The 27,371-nt window shown below is 35.5% G+C and overlaps 1 protein-coding gene across 1 annotated transcript; it reads right to left on the reverse strand.

The window, feature by feature from the left end:
* Positions 1–1,565: 1,565 nt before the first annotated feature.
* Positions 1,566–22,387, reverse strand: LOC131049652 (serine/arginine-rich splicing factor SR45a). The gene is made up of 6 exons (XM_057983716.2): positions 22,118–22,387; positions 3,917–3,990; positions 3,667–3,778; positions 3,240–3,389; positions 2,420–2,483; positions 1,566–2,269 (listed from the first exon to the last, which is right to left on the reverse strand). The coding sequence occupies exons 1-6, from the start codon at positions 22,118–22,120 to the stop codon at positions 1,848–1,850; spliced, it is 825 nt and encodes a 274-aa protein (XP_057839699.1). The 5' UTR covers positions 22,121–22,387; the 3' UTR covers positions 1,566–1,847.
* Positions 22,388–27,371: the final 4,984 nt, after the last annotated feature.

A 27,371-nucleotide genomic window follows, 5' to 3' on the forward strand; every position in this document is an offset into this window, starting at 1 on the left:
TAATTAATAGGAGGAATGGAGTTAGAATGATTATTAAATATTCAGGAAAGTGGTCGGATCTATACATCTACAATTAGGTCTCATATAAGTCTAGTAGATGATACTTCAAAACGAGTAGTTAGTATAAATTGTCATCAACCAAAGGGGAAGAACACAGCCTCAAGATTGAATCGTGACATAAATGGACTAAATGTAGGCTTACAATCAACCACATGAAACCTAGAGAGCATATTAAGAACATACTTTGGTTGTGCAAAGAAGACACCAAAATATGACTAGATGATCTTTGCATGCGACTTAACTGCTTACAGCTATTGCTAACACACATCTTAGCTTGCTTATAATTATTGTTTTGGATGCTACGTGGTAACGCACGCTATAAGAGCCATTACATGCACAGGGATCAAAAAATATGTATTTCAAAGTGTTGCTCAATACTTACTTTAAGATGTCCAAATAATTGTGCACAAATAATTACACACAATGTCCAAATAGTTGCGCACTATGGGTACCAATAAAACATCCAAAAATGCTACAAAAATAGTCTACTATTGATACGTGAAATTTTTAATTAACTTTCAGATTTTTTCTTCTGATTTTTTTGAAATTAGTAATTGGTAAGTTAAGATGTAAAAGGAGAATTGTCTTTGTTTAAGATTTCTTGTATTTACCAGGCCTATCTTTCCCATCTCTATACTATCACAAGAAGAAAGAGTGTCATTGATAATAGTTTTGAAAGGCCAGTGATGAATTATCCAATTTTGGCACTTTTTATGTATAAAGTTCAACGATGTCAGAGCAGCTTTTGTGTTATTGCTTGAATGTTAGATTAGCTTTTAAATCATTAGATTGTTAGATTTACAATTTTTATCAAACCGAGGTTTATATTAGCACAGAAGCAGCCAAGCCTGCCAACATCTGTAAAGTTGCTCCCACAACAAATAACAGATAATTTCCTTCACCTCCAATGTTTCCCACTTGGCCCACAAGAAATTAGCCAACTGGTGCTAGAAAGAGAGTTTAAAAAGCGATTGTAGGGATTCAGAATTCCTAATACAATGATTTGCATGCTTGAACGAAGTCACATAACCTAAAAACACTCAGAAAAATGGTTACCACCTAGTTAAAAAGGTGGCAAATTAAATGCTTCATCAAGAATCATGGATTGCAGTTCTTTAGCTATAAATAATAGGAAAACATAACTTAGGAACAATTATATTCCATCATACAGTAACAATACACGAAATTCCTGCTCACTCAGGATTTACACGGTATAAATTCTCAGATAAAGTACAAAACAAGCCTAATTCCTGCTTTCCATAAATGTAGCCAGATAAACAAAGCTTTTTCATTTATTGGGAGAAATTCATAATGTTTACCCTAAATCAAATATGGAACATCTCTATTAAACTACAACATAGAGAGCAACAAAGATGAACCGTTTCAAATACACTTCAAAATTGAAAGCAACACTCACAGTTAAAAGACACAGACAGCCGGTCTAAAAATGTGACAGCGTCTGAAAGATACCATAGCAAGTATATAAAGCGGGGGAACAATCGAGCAAAAAGAAAAGAGACAAAACATTTGATATAAGCTCCACTCTAGTGCATCCATACTGTATAACAGCCTGCCGCATGATACAATATATATATATATAAAAAGCACTAGCAAGGCAGAGAGTTTGTAACCAACCAATTTTTATAAATGTACAAAAAGCCTCTTAAAATTAGTTGCGTGCAACAATCCCCAGCATGCCAGTAGATTGCTAAACTAAATCTTTAACTCCAATAAATGGCCGAATCTATGAGCAATCAGTTTAATCACCTATTTAACCTGTCTAAGCTCTAATCATATGGGGTCAAGGATCTAGACCTTGATCGGTTCCGAGATTTATAAGAATAATTCCTTCTATAAGGGGAATTTGGAGTAACAGATCGTTCGCGTCTCTGATATGGTGATAGTGCTCGATGCCGCCTAGAATTTGGAGATGGTGATCGCTGGTGCCTGGCATAAGGTGACACTGAATGATCTCGCCTACTGTACGGCGAAAGAGACCTTTCTCGTCTTCCATATGGGGACACAGATCTATCTCGCCTGCCATAGTATGGTGACACTGAACGATCCCTTCCATACCTTCTATCATAGTATGGTGAATGCATTGGTGAACCATAACGATCTCCCCTGTATGGAGAATAACTTGGAGATCGACGGGAGCTATATCGATCACTGGACCTGCTATATGTACGTCGCCTCTCATAATCACGCACTGCACACAGCAAAAAAATTTATGCCAAATCAAAGTGCCAGATTTACACCAACTGCATGCAAGACTAAAAAGTAAAACAAAAAAATTCTGGTATTGCACAACAGAAAAATACTCAACAAGAGAGGGCTCTAACATGGTTTCACAACTGACCTCTTGTTGGTCTCACACCAAGGTACTTGCCAGGAGTAGGAGTCCTTCCCCGCTTCCTTTTTGCCTGCAACAATAGATGGTGTCAGTTAAGACCAACTAAGATTTAGAATAGAGTACTATGATACGACCATATGTATAAGCTACACATACATAACAAAAATCAAATTCAAAAGAGTGTCTAAAACTCTTTTCAAAAACAACAGGGAACAGGACTTGCTCAACCCTAAAAAGCAATCTGTTAAACCATTAACTTTAGAGGATCTAATCTGACAAAAGAATTCAGACTTGTAATATGACATTAACCTCAATCTATAATACCAATAATGCATTTAGATGCATTCAGAATGATTTCTAAAATACATTCATAAGCATGGTGTTATGCAAGGAAAGTCAGTCAACTGCTATGAGAGAAATAAAATGTGCATGGCATACAACCCTTTATTAGATGGGTGATTTGCCGTATTTGACGTGAGAATTTTGATAAGTTTCAAATCTGATGTAGCTGATGGTGGACATTGTCGAGTCTATCAACATAAGTACCAATTCAGGTTGATGGGAAAGTCTGACTGTTATGCTCGTGAAGGCTTAGGCTCTTAAGTTGAGAAAAAGTCGAAGCTGTTAAAGTTGAAAAAGAGTCGATGAAGCTACACAGCTGCCCTGCTGCCAAAATAGTCGAGGCAACATTTCTAAAAAAGTGAGGGTCAATATCACAATTAGTTAAATTGAACCAACTCATTTTGCACAAGTCATTTTGCGGCATATCATTTCGAAAGGACAGATAACAAACCACATTAAGCCTGACCATCAAATTCAAACATACCTTCTCAACAGTAATAACACGACCTTCTAGAACAGAACGATGCAAATATTTAACACAGCGGTCTGCATCATCCAAATTAGCCATAGTGACAAATCCAAATCCACGAGATTCCCTAGTGCGTGGATCAACAACAAGATGGCATTCAACAACCTGTTCATGTGAAACATGCAATCAAGAAAAGAATAAGAGATAAAATGGAAGAGAATGCAATTAGTAAAAGCACATATAATTAAAACAAAAAATTCTATAACAGAACCTTGAATTACAAACAAAATATTATGATACATAAATAGGATCCACATAAAATGTTCACAAAACCAAACTCAACACAGTACTCAGTTTTCCATTGTCACAAGACACGCTTGGGATAAATACTATATATAGCATCAAGAAAACACGGTTCATAATTTAAAAAGGCTATACCCACCGTTCCCTCTTTAGAGAAGTGATCTTCAAGATCTCTTTTTGTTATTCTGGGTGACAAACCAGTGACATAGAGGTTGTTTCCAGGATTACGTACATTATCTGAATCACGGCTCCTATTAAGAGACAAATAATTGACTTAAAACAAAAAAAAATATATGTGGAACAAAACATATTTCAAAGAAAGTTTGAAAACATGTCACTATACCAACAAACCAAATTGAATAAAAATTGGAAGATCGATAAGTCCTTACCTGGAATGGCTCCGTGACCTTGACAATGAACGGTTTCTCCGCGGTGAGTAGGAATCATAACTCCTTGAATAAGACTGAATTAAAAAAAATTACAATACAATGAGATTGATTATGACTATCTCAATTTAAAATAACAAAACTTGGTCACTTCCAACTGTTCCAAGCAACCAAACAATGAAATAATGAAATAATGAAAACACTCTACTTTAAACATCTTCCAACATCATTTGACTTTGACAAACAGCAAAATTCGGGGGAAAAAAAACATACTTAAACTGAAAAATAAAATCCCCAAGAGAAACATAAACTTTTAAAAAGTTGTTACAATTACATTCAACAGCTCCAATCACGAGTGATAACAAAATGGTTTGCAACACGTGGCAGTTTGTTATGAACATTTAGATCTCTTCAGCCTCAACATAGACTAGTTTGATCCAAACTGTTTTCCTGCAAAAATTATCTAGCATGAAGTTGATTCATATTTCATCCTTCCTCTTTGCAAAACGCTTCCTCAAATTCAAAACTGATTTCTTAATGTATTTGCTAGATTATTTCTAATTGCCTTTGCCAATTGATATTCCTTGCGTTAGCAAATGAATTTGTCACTGTATTTTTCTCATCATTTTGCCCAATGCACAGTAACAAAACTTTGCAACATTGGATAGACCATCATTGAAAGGATGATCTTCCTCTGCTTACAAGAGGAGCAGCTTCCTCAAATGTGAATTTTTTATATTTATTATATTTTCTCCTATCCACAAAATATCTAGTTGAAACCGAAAAAAAATATGAATATTTGTTAATAGCACAAAGACTGTTAATAATTTTGGTACAAATAACAAGAAAAATGAAATAAAAACTTGTAAATAAATAATATATATGAATATTAACAGAACACGGACTTTAAATACTCTTATAAATCTTCGAATAAATAATTGCAAACATTGATACACAGCCCACTCTAACTCAGCATAAGCACAAACACTATTCAAGAAAAAATTCACAAGGAAAGAAACTATTTTTCACAAACTACTCATTTCAATTAGGAAAAAGATATTGGAATTCAGTTACAAACTCTCTTTTTCCCCGTAGAGGAGAGGACCCCCCTTTCAATAAAATAATCCCCTTTAAAAGAACTTACCCATACCCAAACAGTTGGCTAACTACCCGTAACTGCTTTTCACCCAACTACTTTTTCAACAGGTTTTCTCCCTATTCTTTTCACTTTCATGGGAATTCTTTATATAATTGGGTTCAATAATTTTTTCACGCTACAACAATAACAATTAATTCTTCAAAGTATTTTTTTTTGAGGTAAAAATCTTGCAACTTAATTCACTTGACATAGCTTGATATTTAATTATTTTGCAAGATATAACAATATTTAATTCTCAATTCTCGAAGAATTAGATATTAGTGTTAATTCAAAATAATTTATAAAACTAACACATAACATCCCTTATGAAGGATCAGAAAAAAATTATGTATGCCACCTTTTCTAATTTCAAATCCTAGGGTAAGACCTTGATGGATCAACAAGTCAATATTTGAATTGTGCTTGAATGCTTTTATAAATGACTGATGCTTGAAATTACTTGTTGAATTGATTTTGCTGATTCACTGGATTGATGGCCTCCTTGCTTGTCAATGAACTGATTTGCCCATTATACATTCTTACTATTATAATCCAATAAACTAATTTCCTCCTTCTGTATGAACTTATGTGCACTTGCATCAGCTTTGTGTGATGATTTTGCGAGGGTTCCTTCCATAGACCTTCCATTATCTTTGACTAAAATGCATCCATCGTTTTATCTTCACCACACAGGCTGGCAGGATTGTTAAAATATTTGATGTTATTAAACGATAGAGCGAGAGCTCTATATAAAGAATTTACAAGAGACGATGTTTTCTAAAAGAAACAATTGTAAACTAAAGCTGAAAATAGAAAGTAACTAAATAAACTAAAGATGACTAAGAAGACCATTAAAGAAACATTACAATATTCTAATACCCTCCCTTAATGGTCATGTCATGATTCTAACTACCCAGAGAAAAATAGAGAAGGTTGCCCCCTTCTTCTCAGAACGTTCTACGACATGAGCCTACCACTGGAGAACTTCTGGATAACATAAATCGTCCACAAACTTTTGCAGATGAGCATGATGCCCCAAAACAAACTGCATGAAGCCACAATTTTTGAAGAAAAAATCTCCAAACACAAAAACTGAAGATTATAAAGCACAAACCCTAAAACAGGAACATTTGTTCAAAAAAATTATTAAAACCCACCGATAATTTTTCAAGGGAAAAAAATTAAAAACCCATTAGAAATTGATTTAAGAAAAAAATTATGAAAACCCATCAAAACATCTCCAGGCAACCAAACAAAGATGAAGACATCGAACAAGGCCCGACTCCATGAAAAAACCTCCACGATCTTCAAATGCAGCAACCAAATGCCCACGAAACACAGATCTACGAACCCACAAAAATTTTGAATTATAGCTCCAAAAGAGCACACAAAATTCTGCATACAAAAATCCTACACGATCTTTGACTAGAAAACAGGTCAAAACCCTTCATGGGTTTGAACACAAAAACCCGCCTTTGCAAATCCCTACCAAAATAGAGAACCAGAAAAGCCTTCCCATAATCTTGAGCCCTCCCGTGAGGGAGATAAGTCTTAGACCGGCTTTGATACCATTTTAAAATATTCAATGTTATTAAGCGATAGAGTGAGAGCTCTATATAAAAAATTTACAAGAGACTATGTTTCTAAAAGAAACATTACAATATTCTATTAAGGATCAATGCTTCGATACTACTTGTAACATTCCTTTTTGGGATATTCCTGATTTTTGCCTTAAAACAATAATATATACTCAAAATTGACAATATTTTATTAAAGATTAAGAACTTATGATAATATTCAGATAGATAAAACATAGGACAAAATTCAAAATCAATTATATTGTAAACTTTTCAGAAATAGTTACAAATCTGCTGAATTAGAGGTTTTTGTACCTAGCTCAACAGCAACAATACCAAGAGTTTCTATCCTTACCTTGCCAAAGAGCATTAAAGGCTTTTCGTCCTTCCAAATTTAAGCCCACCTTGGACGGTCTTCATCCTCCTCAACCAAGACTTGGGTTTTCAACTTTTTGTCCAAACTTGATCAGATCATGGAATGGTTTTCATCCTTCCTCTTTGCAAAACACGTCCTCAAATTCAAATTTGATTTCTTAATTGTATTTGCCAGATTATTTATAATTGCCTTTGCTGATTAATATTCCTTGATGGATTGACAAGCTTGAATGCTTTTATAAATGACTGATGCTTGAATTTATTTTCTGAATTGATTTGCTGATTCAACGGATTGATTGCCTCCTTGCTTGTCAATGAACCGATTCGCCAAATATACCTATTTCTTGAACTAGTCACCACCCTTCATTACTGCCTTTGAGAACAATACTTTATTTCCAAATGGATTCATTCATTCCCAATTGATGATTGATGGATCCTTTAGGAATTGATGATTTATTCCATTATTCTCTCAATGAAATGATTTGCCCTTTATATTCACTTCTTGACAGAGTCACCACCCTTTCTTACTGCCTTCAAGAATAATTATTTATTTCCAATTTGATTCCTTCATTCCCAATTGATGATGGATGTATCCTTTAGCAATTGATACTTTATTCCATGATTCTCTCAATGAAATGATTTGCCCTTTATATCCATTTCATAAAGGAGTCACCACTCTTCATCACTGCCTTTGTAAAATAATATTAATTTTCAAATTGACTCATTCATTCCCAATTGACCATTGATTCAATGATAATGATCCATGGATGTCCTCAAGTGAAATGATCTCCCTTTTATATCTCGTGTTTGAGGGAGTCCCAACTCTTCATTTCATGCCTTTTGATAATTTATTTAACTTAATTACATTTTCATTATACCATATTTTATTTTTTAATTTGTTATTATTAATATGAAATCCCATTTCAAAAAGGGGGCACTACAATGTGTGTGAGCGTGTGCTCATGTGCAGGGTCGTGCACATGCACATGCAATGTTAAAATGATGTTGGATGATGTCTGCAAAAGCCTGCATGTCAACCACATTCAAAAAGAAATTGTTTGTTTGTACTTCTCACAGAATACCACACTATATCAGACAATGGCAAATGCACCTTTGATAGCATATCAAGAATTTTGAAGTTTGCGACTTTGTTACAATGAATTCAGAAATTTAAATTATTGCTATTAGTGTTAACTGTTGCATACCTTAAACAATGAAAACAGAAATCTAAATTATTGCTGTTAGTTGTCAACTGTTATATAACTTATATATTCAACTATTAATGCACACGCAATGTTAAAATGAAGTTAGATGATACCTGAAAAAGCCTGAATGTCAACCACATTCAAAAAGAAATTGTTTGTTTGTACTTCTCACAGAATACCACACTATATCAGACTATGGCAAATGGACCTTTGATAGCATAACAAGAATTTTGAAGTTTGCGACTTTTTTACAATGAATTCAGAAATTTAAATATTGCTATTACTGTTAACTGCTGCATAACTTAAACAATGAAATCAGAAATCCAAATTATTGCTATTAGTGTCAACTGTTACATAACTAATACATTCAACTATGAATTTGAATCATGATACATCTATAGCTGTTATACTACAGTCATTGCTGTCACTGTTGTCAAGATTAATTTAACTGCTGTTATAAAATATTTATTGCTGCTTTTATAAATGCTGTCATATTATATCGCTATAATAATGCTGTAAACTGTTTTTTTACTTTACATTATAATGGATCAATGAGTTTGACTCAAAAACTACACAGTTGTATCCTGATAACAATGTCACAATTTGGTCTTCGGACATTTAGTGTCACGGTTAAAACACTTCGTTGGTGAAACGGCCACCAAGGTTCAAATCCCTGCTGGGCCACTGTGCTCGCAAGGCCTTGTGCTTTCGTTGGGTCGTTGTGCTCGCGGATTTGAACAAGTGAAGGGTGGGGATGAGGTCCCCCGTTTGTGGCCTCACTGGTTCATAGCTCCAGGTCAAAAGCGTTCACGTGGAGCCGGAGGGCGTGTCGTGCCAGCGTCGCCAGTCACATTAAAAAGTTTACCAGGCATAGTTTTAAAAAAAAAAAAATGTCACAATTTGATTTGCTGTGGAAAATATCTCCTACTCATCAATTTCTTTTCTACAAGGAACGCCTGGCCATCACACGGGAACTCAAGGGATGTCTCACAACAGCCTTGGGGACAGCCACGTGGTCCCCTAATCTTCCCCAATTTTGGGGGCACATTCCAAGACATTCCCACACACAACAACAGTGTTTTTTAAACATCACCGGGAAAGTCAAAGGATGTTTAGCAACCACCTTGGGGACGACCAGGCGATCCTCTAACCTTCCCTGATTTTGAGGATGCATTCCAAGGCATTTCCACACACGTATTCCAAAGCATTGCCCCAGACAAAAAACCACTGAGTTAACTAATTTGTCAAAATGCAGAGTGCAAATGACAAAATCTCAGGCCCAGCTATTTGCAGACAATGACAACCTATTCCTACCCATAAGCCTTGTTTATTTTTTAAAAATCATTTGAGTTACCTAATTTGTCAAGATGCAGCGTGCAAATGACTAACCTGAGGCCCGGCTATTTGCAGACAATGCCAACCTATTCCTACCCACAAAAGCCCAAATTCAGCAGACAATGGCTGCTGACTCCAACAGCTCCCCACCAAGCAAGAATCTGTTAGTCAGGATTCTAAATACAGTAAAGAGATTAATACTAAGGTAGTCTGGATTTACTATGGATTGTTACACAAGAGATTACTTCAACCTATCCAAAGAAAAACCCAAAACTACACTAACAGTAGACACACACATTCATTCATGATTTCAAATTGTACACCATAAACCATTGTTTATTTTGAAAAATCATTTGAGTTACTTGATATGTCAAAATGCGGAGTGAAAATGACTAAACTGAGGCCTGTTGTGACCTTTCCACACATCGCCCCATTGCTAACGGGGAGCCCCTCTTTTCCGGCTTTCTGCGTTGTTAGGTTAGGGTTTTGGCTGCTTAGTGGGCAATTTTGCATTTCTTGTGCCCGAGTCTCGGAGTTTTGATCATGCCTAGTGCCGTCTCGGGTTTTTGAAGTTATAGGATCAAGTTGCAAACGTTGATATTTTAATGATCCTAAGTTTTGTCTAAGTGTTTGACCTTTTGAGCGTTAACGTGTTTTTAAACACGCACATCAGTGATTTTAAAGTGCCAAGGTATTCCAAGACCTTTTGGAGTTGTTTTCTCGCTCCTAAGGTATTATTTATTGATTTCGCACTTTATTCCAATATTTTCCTAGCGTTTTGCTCATATTTTTGGAAAATTTGATTGAGTCCAGTCTAAATTTAAAGTTTCTAAGTGATTTTGAGTGGTTAAAATGATAAAATCCTAAGGGAAACCCATATTCCAAGGGTTAGAGGGTCAAATTCCATGCTAAAGGTGCTTTTCCCCTCATATTCCAGACTACCCAACCCATTCCCCCACTCAAAATCCACACTACACATGGCTTTCCCCTGAAATCCATACTGACTATTATTTTCCACCGCTGTTTATCCATACCTGGATCAATTTTCCCCTGGAATAGCTAAAATTTGGCTAAGTGTCAAGATTTATCCAAACTGCCATCGATTTTCCACCAGGAGTGCGGACTAGAGTGCAGACTATAGTGCAGACAACGTTGAGGATGATTCCATGCCCAGGTCGATTTTCCACAAGGATGTTTTGTGACAAGTGACTGCGGATTTTTGTTCGGATTTTAATCCAGACAGAGGTCGATTTTCCACTGAGAGCATTTTAAAGAGTTTTGAGTCCAGATTTTCATCCAAACAGAGGTCGAATTTCCACCAGGGAGTGATTTTTGCAAGTAAAGTGAGTTTGGAGTGTGGATTTTCAATTAAGACTGCCATCGATTTTCCCTTGGGGAGTTTTGTGTGCATTTTTGATGAATGAGCACGGATTTTTATCCAAGCTAGGATCGATTTTCCCTTATGGGAAGATTTTTGACACTTAAATGATTTTTAAAGGGATTTTTCAATCCCAACCCATGTGGATACCCCCTTGGAGGCTTAATTTGAACTTAAATTGCATTATTTAATAAATGAGCCCCATTTTTAATTGCTTTTAAAAAATTATTTTAAAAGCAAAATTAAATAACTTACAATTAACATTTAATATTTAAACCTTCTAGAAGCAAGTTAGTTTTTTACCAAGCAAGTATATATACAAGTGTTTTATCCCACATTGCTTGTGTGGTGAAAGTAAGAGGTAAAAGCAAGTATAAGAGAGGACCCTTCGCATTATTTTATTATTAAATCTGCTAGGTGTCTCCTCCATGAAAGGCAATTTATCTCCAAGTTGGGCGAATTTTAGCAAGGTATTGAAGTGAAGTGTAGGGTTGAGGATTCTTTCCTCGTCCATTTTTTCCAGCTTGCTAATCTATTCCCCTTGCTACCATTGAAAACCATTTCCAGATTTTCGATTTTCCAAGATTGGCGATTTTTTGCAAATTTGGTGGATTTTTGGTGAAAAGTGGCGATTTTGTGTTTGGAGACTTGGGCAATATTTTCCTCCATTTTTTGTTTGCTGTTCCAAGACTCCATTGTTGCAGATCTGGGCTACCATTGATGACTTTTTCAGAATTTTGACTTTGACACCATAGTTGGGAAAATTTCGATTTTTGTTTGGAGAAGTGTTTGGTACCACATTTTGATGATTTTCATGCATTCTTAGTGGCTGCCATCATTTTCAGCTTGCTGATTCGCTTCAGATCTGAGGTTTGCTTCAAATTTGACCTCCATTAATGGCTGTCCATTAATTTTCAAACTTAAATTTTAATTGCCCAACCAATTCCAACTTAGGCAATTAGCATTTGGAGGTAATTTATGGAGTTTTCTGTGCATTTTCAGAACCATCTTATCGCTGTTGCAGGTCTGAAAACTCCATTGTTAGGCGAAACTCCATTGTTATGCGGTTGTCTTCAGAAATTTTCATTTCCAGCCACCTAACCACTTTGGCGATTTTGCTTGGAGCTGATTCCTTAGCTATTTTTCATCATTTTCAGGGATTTTTAACTACTTTGCAAGGTGCTGATAAATCTAAAGTAACCAATTTTCAGACTTGTCCTCAGAATTTATTTTTTACCAGCCACACTTACATTCCTGAATATGATTGTTTTCATCATTGAAACTGATTTTTATCGAGTTTATGCACATTTTTTAAGATTACAACATGTTTTAAAAATCTGATTTTTAAGTTGTCTTCAGAATTGTTCACCTCCATTGTTGACTGCGGAAGGTGTCTTCAGACATACATTGTGTGGAAACACAACCTTTCACACATTTCCTTAGTCATCATTAATCCGGTATACTCCTTTGCATTTTAGCTTGCATATTTTCTAAGCATAGGGAGGTATCAATGAATTTTATGAAAGGTTTTCGTGCCTTAGTGTTGTCACGTTTTGAACTTAATTGTTAAAATTTACCAAGTGTATGGATTATTTTCCTAACTCCATGCTCTAATAAGCTAAAAACTTTCGAAAGTCGAGAATTTTATTAAGAGCATTATTTATTTTCCTGAGTCTAACTTTGAGCTTCATACAGGTGCGATGTCAAAGCCTGGATACAAGGAAAGGAAAGAACTATTGAAGATGTTGGAGACTGGATTTTATCCAGAGCTTAAGATTTCATCCAGATGGAAGGAGATCACTGATACTGTTGAGGTTATTAATTCCTCCTTTAGTCACTCGATCCTTCTGGTATAATCAATTTTCTTATATATAAATTGTTGGGTGAAGATGCACCGCAAATGATCTTTATAAATTACACAGCAATTGTAATATCCCGACTTCACACGTATATCTTCTGCAGACCACGAACAGATATATATGTGTTAGAAAAGAACAGCATAACCCTCTATATCGTATACACTAAATTTACATCAGCCTCTCCTATGACGTATATGTCCGATCAGTATTGGTCTCTCACAACCACACACCTAGCAATTGCCCCCGATAGAAGATAAATACTCGTTCAATTTCGGTGAGGGGTTGTGACCTCAATCGGGGTGGCATACCAAATGAGGGGGGGCGATGTGTAATCACCGATAAGCAAACAAGACATAATACGTGCTAACTAAACATAAATAATTAATGAAAGCAATGTGCATATTGGTGTTTAGAATGATATATATTATTAAATGTTGAAGGCCTTAAGGCCAATTTAACATTTAATTTTATCCGACTGAAGCTATAAATCATCAACACTCCCTCTTAGCTAGGGAGGATAAAAGATATTGGGAGCAATATTCATAAATCGTATGAAGCTTATCTTGGGACCATAGTTTCAAGATGTGAATTGCCTCTATCGGCGATTCTATTCACAAACTCTTGAGTGGATTGCCTCTGTCGGCGATTCTATCCATAAGCTCTTGTGTGGATTGCCTCTGTCGGCGATTCTATCCACAAGCTCTTGTGTGGATTGCCTCTGTCGACGATCATATCCATGAGCTCTCACGTGGATTGCCTCAGTCGGCGATTCTATCCACAAGCTCTTACGTAGATTGCCTCAGTCGGCGATTCTATCCATGAGCTCTTGTGTGGATTGCCTCTGTCAACGATTCTATCCACGAGCTCTTGTGTGGATTGCCTCAATCGACGATTCTATCCATGAGCTCTCACGTGGATTGCCCTAGTCAGCGATTCTATCCACAAGCTCTGACATGGATTGCTTCAGTCAGCGATTCTATCCATGAGCTCTTGTGTGGATTGCCTCTGTCGGCGATTCTATCCACAAGCTCATGTGTGGATTGCCTCTGTCGGCAATTCTATCCACAATCTTGAGTTATTGTAAGATCGTCACCTTCCAATAACCTCAAAAAATACAAGTGGAAATCATTTGGAAGTCGTCACTTCCTTATGATTTACACAGGGCCCATTAAATAATTATTAGTATTAATAATAATAATCAATATTTACAATTTTACCTCAGAAGTGCTCAATCTTTATTTAGTAAGCTCCCTCTCAATCACAAGGTATCTTGAGTTTCTTCTAGAGAACATATTTTTCTGAACATACGTCTGAATTTTTGACTTCAGCAAGGGAAGCTTGTAGTTTAAGTTTGAGAGGACAAGTTCTTGCAATGTGGCCATATTCGTCACATATGAAACATTGTACTTTAGAGAAGTTTCTAGGCTTCTTGAATGATCGATTACCATATGTCTTTTTGTCCTTTTTTCCTTTTCAAACTAGAGACTAGAACTTGAACATCTTCATGAACGGGTTTCATGATTCCTCTTGATATTAGGTTACACTCTTCTTGAATGCAAACAGCTTTTAGTCTATCAAATTTGGGAACTTTGGATCGAGCACTAACTCCTTGTCTAAAGTTTTCCCATGAGATAGGGAGCCCATTTAGAGTTATCATAGTTAGCTCCTTATTATCATAAATGTGACTAATTGATGAGAGTTGGTTCCTTAATTCTGTTATCCTCATAAAATATGAAGTGATAGTCTCTTCCTTACTCATTTTAATATTAGAAAGTTGATTGTTAAGTGTGAGGATTATGCTCGTGTTGTTAATCCCAAAAATGTCTTTCAAGGCTTTGAACATGTCATATGCAGAATCTAACCTTGTAATGATAGGTAGTAGATGACTCTTTACTCCATCTACTAATAACTCCATTGCTTTAATATTGTTCTTTTCCCACTGACTCTGATCGTCTTTTCCATCAAGTTTAGAAGAATTCTCTATTATTGTTTTTAACTCATTCTTCCTTAGTACCAACATCATTCGTAGTTTCCATGAATCATAGTTTGAGGCACCTTCAAGTCTGTCTTCGAATCTGATTCCATTCGTCATTTTAAAATACAAACTTTCAAGGAGATATCAAACTGATCTTAATCGGATCTTCCTTCAAGCAGTTAGGCTTTATAGAAGGAAACCTGGCTCTGATACCATGTTGAGGTTATTAATTCCTCCTTTAGTCACTCGATCCTTCTAGTATAATCAATTTGCTTATATTTAAATTGCTGGGTGAAGATGCACAGCAAATGATCTTTATAAATTACGCAGCAATTGTAATATCCTGACTTCACACGTATATCTTCTGCAGACCACGAACAGATATATATGTGTTAGAAGAGAACAGCATAACCCTCTATATCATATACACTAAACTTACATCAGCCTCTCCTATGACGTATATGTCCGATCAGTATTGGTCTCTCACAACCACACACCTAGCAATTGCCCCCGATAGAAGATAAATACTCGTTCAATTTCGGCGAGGGGTTGTGACCTCAATCGGAGTGGCATACCAAATGAGGGGGTGAGATGTGTAATCACCCATAGGCAAACAAGACATAATACGTGCTAACTAAACATAAATAATTAATGAAAGCAATGTGCATATTGGTGTTTAGAATGATATATATTATTAAATGTTGAAGGCCTTAAGGCCAATTTAACATTTAATTTTATCCGACTAAAGCTATAAATCATCAACAGATACAAACATGCATTTCCTAGACTTCGACCAGATGCAGCGTCGGATGTTCAAAATCGGAGATCAAGTTCCTTCCCCAGCATATGCGAATATTATGAAGAGTGGCATTTTCCATGCTGCTGGATTTCCACAGTCCATACAGTGCAGTGAGCTTATCCTAGAGTGTGCACGATGTTACGATCCGCTCACAAGAATGATCAAGACTCCTAAAGGCGTTGTCATCGCCTACCTTGCTGAGGATGCTATTGCAGAGGTGTTCGGAATTCCACGCGGAACAGACATGAAGGATGTGACCAAGGATGAATATGCAGAAAGATACACGAAGAAGATGGGTGTATGCAAGAATTTGATTAACAAAGAGTGGATGATTGAGCCTAGGTCTCATCATTCCAAGGCTCCCAAGACACTCATGTGCATAGATTTCAAGGAGTATAGTAATTTGATATTCCTACTCAACAGAGTGATGGGGATGCCGCAGGGAGCAATACTTGATGGATGGATGTTCTACTTCATCCAGGATTGTCTTATAGGAACACTAGTAAATTGGTCCAAGATTATAAGTGACAACCTGGATTTTTTGCTGAGGAATGTAGAGCGGTCCAAGTCATTCGCCATGACTTCTTACCTAGTATACCTGCTTGCACGGTTTGTTTCATACAGAGGATTAATATGCAAAGGTGAAATTGGGAATGGGCAAGGACAATTCCGAAGTCATGAGTGCTACCCTCAACTGAGCATGTATAGAATTGAAGACTATAAGAGAGTGAATGATGCATTCATTATGTACATCACACGGATGTTGCAAGGCGGAATCCACAGAAGATTGTCCAACGAGGCAACAAAGTCAATAGAAGAATATGGATCGTGGTATATACAATTTCCCACTTTCACGTACCTTAGGATTCATGGGTTTCCATCTGAACCCTACATACTTCCTAGGTATCCGACCGACAGAATGATCTTGTTGGAAGTGGTAAGATAGCTTCTAGAGTTCGATGTCATTCAAAGAGAGAAGCACGGGACGGGCATGACATTCCCTATTTCAGTTGGGAAGACGTTAGAGGTTTGCCAGTCCACCATAGCCGCCAGCACTACGAGCGAGGAGCTTGCATTCTACCGATTTGCAACATACAAGAAAAGATTTGATCCAGACAAGAAAGTAGGAAGGATTAGGGGAGACAAGTTCATTCACAAAATTGACATAGAAGATTATTGGGCCAACCTGATGGACGAGCAAGCAGTGAAGAGAAGAATGTGGTCCAGAATGTCAGTGGATTTCATGAGGAAGTGTGGACTTTTCCTCATTCTTGATCAAGTATTAGATGATAGAGATCATACACATCCACAGTATGAGAGTGAAATGAAGAAGGCAATCCTATTGCCTAATTGGTCAAAGTCAGAAGAGATTGATCTAAATATATTGATGAGAGGTGTTTTGAATTTCTCCCGTGCATGGGTGGATATACAGATGAAATAAGTTAGTTGATATGGGTGTTCCCTTCACTTATGAAAGGATGAAGTCGGAAGAGTCTATTTCTGAGGATGATCAGAGGACTATCAGTGATGTCAGGATTCTTGCAGACGAAGAGAGTCAAGCTCCCAAGAAAAGGAAGAACGCGCCAGGAGAAGTCAAGGCCAGAGGGAAGAAGATTGAGGAGGTGAAGAAGAAACAGAAGACTATTATTCCTCCACCCATCATTCCTTCACCACCTCTTAGTGTCTCAGCAATCGAAGTGATTGAAGTAATAGAACAGAACAAGGAAACTCCACAGTGTTCCAACACAGTGATACTACTAGGGAATACTCAAGAATTTCATGCCACAACATCTGCACCTCCTAATGAGAATGATGATCAGTCGGGATCCCCTACTGTCCTTTTGGAAATTAGTTTGGGAAACGAGGTATATGATTGGACCAAAAATAATCTTGATGATAATGATGATGTTATCTCGGCATTGAGAGGACTTGATCGAGAAATATGTCTCAATGATGATATGGAGATGGCCGCTATTCCTGAATGGCTGATGAGAAGTATAGAAAAAAGTAAACAAATGATAGAGGTACAGCCTATTGATGATATTGATGACTACCTAGCTAAGATTGCTAAGGAGAAAGAGCCCAAGAGAGCGGAGATTTTGTCGCACATAGCTAGAGATGAGACAGGAATGCAGATTGCGCAGATTGTTGTTCCTATTGCAAGCGTGACAACGGACATTGCTACTCCTATGGATTTCCAGATCACTTCAGTTGCCCTTGGTCGTACATCCAGAAAGCAAGAATTTCAGGAGGTTGGTGAAAACCTCAAGGCAATCGATGCAAGGTTAGACAAAGAGATTGCGGAGAAAGAAAGGTACAGAGAAGAGAATATCAGACTTAGAGAGTATATTGCAAGGAGAAGGCGTGAAGATCCCACCCTTATTTCCCCTATTGCAGTTGACCATGGAATGCATTCACACTGTGAGGCAGTGAGAGGTACACTCTCGGAGGTGAAAAAGTGGATTGAGCGCACAAGAAAGCAGGCAGATGATTTCCTTACTCAGATTGTCCATGCATATGATAGGAGGACAGGGCTCGTATTCAGAATCCAGTATTTGGAGGGAGTTTGGGAAGAATTTTGGCCTATTCAAGACAAGACTATTCCACGCCTCCAAGCTTTGAAGAAGATTCCTAATTCCACCTTGGTCAGCGAGAACATTGTGCATAGTGGAAACAGATACGATTTCCATGGCTGGTATTGTTCATTAGCCGTGAAGAAATCAACTTATGAGAACGCCCAATCAAATTGTATAGAGATGGAGGGATTGATTCAGGGCATTCAGATGAAGATCCTTGCCTCAATTGAGGAATTATTGGGTGTTGATGTTAGTGATGCTAGTGGTTTACACTTAGCCCAATTAAGAGACAAGATGAAATTTATGTATTTTTGCCAATTGGACTCTTTGAAGAAGAGTCAGATAGATGACTTGGTCTCTTTGTTGATTCATGTTCATAGTTCGCAGAAGCTCATACCAGAATGGGAGAACACTTTGAATGCTTGCTCGGATTCACTGGACGTGATTGATTTACAACAGGATACCTTGCCTGGCATTTCCATGGAGGAGTTAGATTCAGTATTGGCTAGATTCTTGGAGTATGCTAGGAGAGAGAGAGATGCAGGGAGGAATCTTCTAGAAGATTCCCTATTTGATGACTAGGTATCTTTTCATTGGGCCATATGCTGGTGGCACCATTTTTTAAGTAACCCTAATTAGGGCAATTGTGGGGTTTTGTTGGCATGATCTTGATCGTTGATCTTAGATCAATCTGGGCCATCCATTTTGTAAGAGACTCTAAATATGCCTCCTTGTCTCTCATTTGTAAGGGAGAGTTTTTGTAGAATTGTTGGTATATGTTGCAGCTATTTGAATCATAATCATTGTTCAATTGTTGGTGATTTTGCTCTTCAAGTGTTGTAATTGCATTCATGGTTCTCAATTCCTCCAAGTTAGATTAGAATTTATTTTCATGTATGTTAGATTGAGTGGAAGATTTGTTGAATTTATTTGTGTGGAATCCTTAATCCATACCACTAGCCCCTTGTCGCTGGTAAGTGCGCCTTGTGTGGTCAACTGGAATTTAAGTAAGCTTAACTTCAACTATTACGCGTTTGTTGACAAGCATCAACTTGGATGGTGTCTACGTTTGATGGTGATAGTCTCAAAATCCTTAAGTATACCTTAGACGATTGCACTAAGCTTGTGTCAATACCTTATTGTGAGACCTTGCCTGGTTTGCTTAGAATAGACTTCCTGAACCCTATTCTTTTTGCCCATTTTTTAGTAAGAAGTAAATCCAAAGCCATATGGATAAATCTTAAGTTGTCAGCACACCTATTCTGCATCATTCATGATAATCCAAACATTTGCGTAAGTCCCCAAGGGAACACAGCAATTCACATCAACCATTGAGTTACCCACTCATCAAGACCTGACATGTAGAAACCTTGGAATCATTTTAGTTGATCTCATTCTTAGCATCTGAGGTGATTTTGTTCAAGAGAGGGTAAATTATCTTGATAATTTATTCTGTAATGTTATGTACATAAAAAACACATCAACAAGGCCCAGCTATTTGCAGACAATGACAACCTACTCCTAATCACAAGCCCTAATTCAGCTGACAATGGCTGCCTACTCCAACAGTTCGCCACCAAACAAGAATCCGTTCGTCATGATTCTAAACGAAGTAAAGAGATTAATTCTAAGATACTCCACAATGACTATAGATTGCTACATAAAAGATTATTTCAAACTATGCAAAGACCAAACCAAAATCCAAATCTACACTAAAGGTGAAAAGTAGAGCGTGCATACCATGAAAATGGTTACAGAATGAAGGGAGTGGTTTCTATGGCTACCCTTCACAAATAGCAAATAAGGAAATTTGTGGCACAGTTTATTGTTTTCCACAAGTTTGGACTACTGTTAAGCCACCAACAGTGTCAACTTTGACCCTCTCGTTCACCAGACATACACAGTTACTCTATTCTTCACCAGGCATTTTTTCCCTATTACTCGTCAATCAAAATGCAAGTGAAATTGACCATGGGTTTAGGGTCGAGGTCACAGTTTCGATGGCCAAAAGTCAAACAAAATGCATTGAAACTGATATTCACCACTAGGATTGAACAAGAATTGTCTCATTCATCTAGAATTGATTCCAAGAACAAATTTGTGCACAAACATCCATGCCCTAGACAATTCAAACCTGTTTTCAATCCTGCAACAAATTGTACCCAGAAACATGGGCTAAAAACGTTTGGTAACTTGGCATAATAACTTATAGATATGCAAATCATAAGAATGTGTATAGTATTAAGAAACTATTTTATTTATCTAGCCTATTCACTTAAAAAAATTCTTGCCCTGAACTAGTAGGGAGTTCAATTACAGAACGCGACCATAGTTGACAGGTTTGAAAGCTCTTATTTGTCATGTTTGAAAACTCTTATTTGTCAAAAGGTCAGAAACATAAAAAAATCCCTAATTGACCAAATCCAAAAACTCTACACCTACCATTTTTTGAGACAAAACAGTGCTTTTAAACTAAGCACTTTGACAAGGCATAATTTAGAAAGTTAAAAAGAACAAAGAAAAAAACCTCAATATGGTTTAAAATTCAAAACTTAATTTAAAAATTTTAACCAATGTAGTCTTGGAGACATAATTAAAATTACTCAACTATTTAACAAAAGTTCTTCAGCATACATGTGCAATTTGTTTTGCCTTCCTACTCATTGTAAAACCAAAGGTAGAAAACATATAGACGCGTATGAATAAATATAAGAACTAATTTTTTGAAAACTCAGGAAACAACATTATAGTGAACACTTTGGATTAACTGCATATTTAATTGTTATGCTACTACTGTTCAAATGGTGTATACTTGAAAAAAAAATTATCTCAAGGGCAACCTCTATTAAATGGAACCCTTCACTAAGAAAACAAAGAGTACGCTCTGCCAGATGATGTTACCTAAACCCTTGTTCAACAGAAGAAGTTGGTTACTATGACCATGCAATGGTTGTATGACATGTACAAAATCTAAACCATTCGGTGGTTTAACATGTTAAATCACATATAACCTAGGTTTGAATCTTATTAGTGTAAGCCTAACCCTAGAACTTAAAAACACGGCATTACATCACACTAGATTTACAAACCAAAGGGCATAAAAGAACCGTTCAAGAACTATAAGTTATAACCTATTGTTGCTCATGAGCAAGAAATATCAAGAAAAATGATTTAAAGACATTAAAGAACAAATATCAGCGATGTTAACACGATCGATTCTAACGAAACAGAGCTCTTCATCCTCGAGAGAAATTATAACATAAATTAAAAGATTAAAACACATTCTAACGAGATAAAATCGTCAAGACCTATTGGAGAAATGTCATAAAAGACAAAATTACAGAAATCCTATAAATTGAAACGGAAAACGATAAACAATAATTTGGCAAACCACTCGTCCAACAGCACATCCATATTTAACAATCAATACTGTCACTTGCAGAGGATATCTAAACAAAAATATCCATAAAATGTTAAAACTCTGCTCAAGGATCATAAGGACGATATCCATAGCCAGATCTTTGTTGTAACCAATTTTAAACCCCGGTTGTTAACAGATACTCCAAGGACTCTCCTATTATTCGAATTAAATACTTCCAATGATATCGGGCTTAGATTGATCATATGACATCCGAAAAGGAGAAATTTAATCAAAAACAGTTTCCTCAAGAAAAAAACGAACGATACAAATTTTGATGTAACATTTTAAACACAACCAGAATGGTAAAAGAATAATACAAAAACTCATTTTCTATTTTTATTTTGTTGCCTCCTTCAAACTAAAAAAAGCTGCGTCTTCTATACCCATGACAATTTACTGTAAACAAAATATCTCTATCAAAAATGTAAAATGGTGCATTAACATTCTACCAAGAATCAATGCATTATTTCAGCATTCCGAAAATCAACACCCCATAACAAAAACAAAGAAAAAATCATCATCCGAATTCCGGTATCAAAAACAGAGCAAAATAGATCGAAACTTACCATGTCGGTCGTGTAACGCAAAACGTGCCCAGAAAACCCTGAAACCGATGCCAAAAAAAATACCCAAAACGCTCAACTCTTCCAGGCAAGAAGCCTCTCTTTATCTCACCCTACTCACTGATAATAACTGCAACTGATTTTTTATCGAAGAAAATACTGTGGACGGAATGAAAGTTGAAAGTTGTAATGGGAGATCCGCTGGGGTTATACAGCCACGAGGTATCATTCTGGAAGTTTCCTTCCGGACCTCAAATATTTGTAAAATTTTGTTAAATAAAATGATTGGGTTCGGAACTTTACTAGGGGAAGTTATAGCTGGGATTCAAGGTGATTTCGAATGTGGTTTACGATAGAAACTCGTGTCGGTATTCTTAAATTTTATTTTTAAAATTAAAATGAATAAACATATTTAATTTTTAAAATTAATTAATTTAAAGATACTTGTGTAATATTTATTAAAAAAAAAGGTAAAAGTAAAGTACCTATATTTGAAAGTTTAAATTGGAACCATTTAAAATGAAGGATAACAATTTAAAAGATTGAGTCAAAATATAATACTAGGGTTTGCATGCAAGAGGGAAAGGTGTTTTTTTTTTTTTTAATCAGTGCAACAAATGTATGTGCTATGGAAATTGTTTTTTTTTTTTTAAATTTGTTTTTTCTTTATTTATTTATTTTTGTTTGTTTTTGTTTTTGTTTTTGTTTGTTTTTTTAATTGTATGTTTATTTGTTTTATATTTGATTTGATTATTAAATTGTTATTGAATATTTGATTAAGAGAGTGAAGTATTCATTGATGTTGTAGCATTAAATGTATTATTTGTTGTAGCGAAAGGATATTTTAAAGTATAATTAATGGAATTTTTGGTGGGATTAGAAAATGGATATGAAATCTGAATTTGTATAAGGAAATTAAAGTTTTCTATAATGTTGTTGTTTTTGACATGTTTACTTGTGGATGGTTATTTAATGTTTTACATTAAGTTAACTTTGGAAGTGCAAAGCATAAAAAAGATAGTTTTTTTTGTTTTTGGTGTATGATAAGTGTGGTGTGGAATTTGTTTATGTATACAAAATGTAATAGGCCTTGCAAGATAACAATAATTTTGTTTTTGTAAGTTCATTTGGAGGTAAAATAGCAAGTTTTGCGAAAAAAAGAGAGAAATATAATTTAGTGTAATAGTGATCTGCATACAGACATAAAAGTAAGCAACATGGGAAAGTCAATGGTGTGTGAAATATGAAATTTTATTGGACATCGAATAGGTTTGTTTGCCAGTTGAGCAAACCATGTTTTGCATCAGTGTAAAGCATATGGAAAACCGATAGTAATATGTATGGTTTTGTGTAATTTCGTAAATTAACAAGAGTGCTATAATTCATCAATATAACTTTGTTAAATATGTTTTGCAAGATTGAATTTAGAAGAGGTTGTAAAGAGTGAACATGATTAGTAAAAAGAAGTATATATAAGTACGATATTTAAACTTTGTATTTTCTTTTTTAAAAGCAATTGATAGTGGCTATTATAAAAGTGTGCATCTTAAAGGCGACCATAAAAGAAAGTTTCAAAGCATCAATAAAGATGCAAGTAAAAGAGCATAACAAAAGAATATCAATAAAATGATTTAGGTTTATTAAATATTTTAAAATAATCTAAGTGCATAATAGAACCCAAAAATATTTTAGATTTATTAAATGTTTTGAAATCATTTGAGTACATAATAAAAGGAAAAAATTTGATATGAAAGTATCAGAGTATTTCAATTTGGAGATGCATATGCACGATTGTGATAACAAGAAATATTACATTTATATTTGTGAAATAACTGTAGACACCTAAAAGTTGCACAATGAATTAAGTGAATTTTATTCATTTAATTATTCTTAATTCTTCCTATTAATTAATATCCCTATTCTTCTAATCACCTATTAATTAAATTAAGATTTAATTAATATACCCTTCTTCTATCTAAGCCAACTAATTAAATCCCCCTTCTAGCCCATTTAATTAAAATCCCCCTTCTAGTCCATTTAATTAAATTTACATTTAATTAAATCCCCCCACTTGCATTCTCCTACATATCCCACTTGCCTCCCAAACCCCTTCTAGATTCTTCTAATCAATTCTAATTTAGCCTAATCCATCTCCTAAATATTGTCACATCCCTAAACAAAGGGAAGTCACTTCTCAAACCCTCAAAGTCTTCAATAACCATTAAAGGCTTTATGTCTTCAACAAGTTAACCTTGAAAGTATTACAAACCATTAATGGTTAACTCAACCCTCTTGCGTGATTAGAGACTTTCTCTCTAACTCAACCCACATCTAACCCAGGGGTCTCATCAAGCATTCATTGCTTTGACCATGGTTATTCCTTTAACCCTTGCACAAGATTTTATCCTCTAGGTAAAAGCTTTGTCCAATGGATAACCTTAACCTAACCTTAACCCTTACCTCCTAAGGTAACCATGAGGTCTTCTCAAGCATTTAATGCTTCTTGCATCTCCTCTCACGCAGTCTTATGTTGACAATTGTCACCATTTCATTGGTGAGAATTGTAAACATGTATTGATAACTTTCAACCCTGGCCCTTGATAGGATTATCCAATCTTGACCATCCATTGTCATGGTTTCCCTATAAATAGAGCCCTCATTTCTCCATTTTCATCATCCAAGTCTTTAACATCACACTTATAGGCATTTTACTCAGCATCTAATCTAAATCATTTTTTATCAAGCATTTAGTCTCTTTTTGAATGGAAATAATCTAATAAACATTTTAGAAGCATTTCTATTATCATAAATAATCATATTAAGCTAGTGTATCATGTTATGATAGTTCTTTTACTAATCCTTTCATCTTATCATCATATACATGCTAATTTAATTCATGTTTGTTAATATCATGTACATTTAGGATTGCATTCATGTTAGATTGATCAAACATCCCTCATTCTCATGATTTGTCATCCCTAAGTCACTTTGCTCAATGATCTGAGAGCAAAGGCATTGGCTTGAGGGGTCTTGTGAGATAGAGAACAATGGAACATCCCTTAGGAGGTTGATTTATTCCATATATCTCCATAACTTGCACCAAGAGTCACATTGGTGTGTGGACGAGTCCCGAATCTGCAGTTTCCATTTCATCGCACCACTTTTCCTGCACACAATAACATAGATAAAATTTAGAGAAAAACAATGTTATATTTGTAAGTCACAATTATAGTACAGTAATAAGTGTTTCATATCAACCACTATAGCCAATGAGAACATTTAAAATAGTTTTTTCCCTGGTTCCCAAGGAAAATTCCAGATGAAATAAAATTTATTCTTGCTCCGATGAAAATGGGTTGAGGATACTCGTAATGTCATTGGATCCTACCATCAAAAATAAAAAAATTGAAGTGTTGGTGTTTTGCAAGAATAGGGAAATGAAAAATTGTAAGACGGCAGAAGTATGAAAGGAAAATTTTACCAAGAAAAGTAAAGGTGACGAGGACGCAAGAAAGAACAATGGCATATACCTGCAATGTAATCTTATTTATGTGGAATGAGCAAGTAAATAATCTTATCAATATGGACTAAGAAGAAGGGTAAGAGTTTCAATGAGAATTGTTGTAGAAATAACTAAATGTATAGGAATAAAATGTACAAAGGAAGTTAAATGTACACAAAGTGAGGTAGCATGACTTTGAAATATAAGAACATACCAATAGAAGTAATCATTGGAAGCAATAATATAATAACATAATGGGCAAGGCAGCAATCTTATGTGCAAGGAATAAACAAGGATAGTAAGGGAGCAAATGAAAATGTATTTAGGAATATAAAAAATGTGAAGGATTAAATGAAGAGGGGAAGTTATACATTAAGAAAGTTGCGAATAAGTAAGTATGAATATTCATGGAAGGTTTAGAACTAATCTTTCGAGTAAGTGCTGAAAAAATACATACAATCAAATAAAGGAGAAAAGAGTAAAGTGAACCTGTAAATTATAACAATCTAATAGGGTTGCATTCCAATAAGAGATTGTGGTGAAACTCAAAGAAGTGTTCCTGCAATGTAATGTTCAAAATGAGATAGATAATAGGTGGAAAAGATAAATTGTACATAAGAGTGTTGCAATAAGACAAGTGAAGCCAAATTGCAAAAATTTTAAAGTGCAGTACTTATAGTGAATGAAATGATAATGATAAGCTTGGCTAATATGTGAAGAATAGTGTATGCATGTAGACAGTTGAACCTAAGAATGTTATAAATGTAAGAGTTAAAGGATTAAATGGACAGTGACAATAGATATAAAATAGCTAGAAAATAGAATTGACATATTTAATATTTTTTACCTGTTGAGAAAGCATATGTTTGTCAAACTGTGTTTTGTGGTAAGGTAGTTCAATACAAGTGAATGAATTTGTATCCATAAATAATCTTCAATCGATAGAACCCCAATTCCCTGCCAATGGTTCTCCACCTTCCTCAACTAATTCAAGAGAAATATGGTTCTTATATTCGCACCCTACCTAAGCAAGATATGCACCTTGGCCAAGTGCACAATGGTCAGGATGTGTAATGGGTGCTTTCCAGTGTGTAGTTCATGTACATAGCCAATGTGTGAGCCATGCATCATATGGTATGTCTTACAAAAATAGTTTGGTGATGATAGGTGAGAGCTAAACACAATACCTTTCGATGGTCTCTATAAAACATGTTGTGGGGAGGCACTATAACACCTACCATGACATCTATTGATGGCTTCAGCGGTGGCATGAAAAACCTACTTAATTGTACCTAAAGACTTGGCCATTCTTAGCAACCAGTTCTATCATTGTGAATGTCATGGAATATTTGATTATGGATTTTCATTCGATGCAGGCATGTAGAGTTTGGGAAAGTATATATACATATATATAATATACCTACTCACAGATGTATATGCATATATATACATGTGCATATATGGATACAGAGAGAGGCACAAACATATATATATATTTTCTCTAATAGATTTGTAGTAGAGTGGCAATGTTTTTTGTTTAGAGGCATAGTTATGCATAATCAAGAAGGATACATTTTGTTTTAAGCAATGACGTGAAAGAATGCTTATTTGTTTTCATGAATACATAGATGCATGTAAGCATAAATATAAGTATGTGTATAAATAGACATATAATCCAGGAGGCACTTAGCACATAAAGCCTCCAAATTGCAGCCTTCTGACAATGTGCATTTTCCAACATGTTTTCGGTGAGCC

This window comes from Cryptomeria japonica, chromosome 8 (genome assembly GCF_030272615.1).
Source record: "Cryptomeria japonica chromosome 8, Sugi_1.0, whole genome shotgun sequence".
Taxonomy (NCBI): Eukaryota; Viridiplantae; Streptophyta; class Pinopsida; order Cupressales; family Cupressaceae; genus Cryptomeria; species Cryptomeria japonica.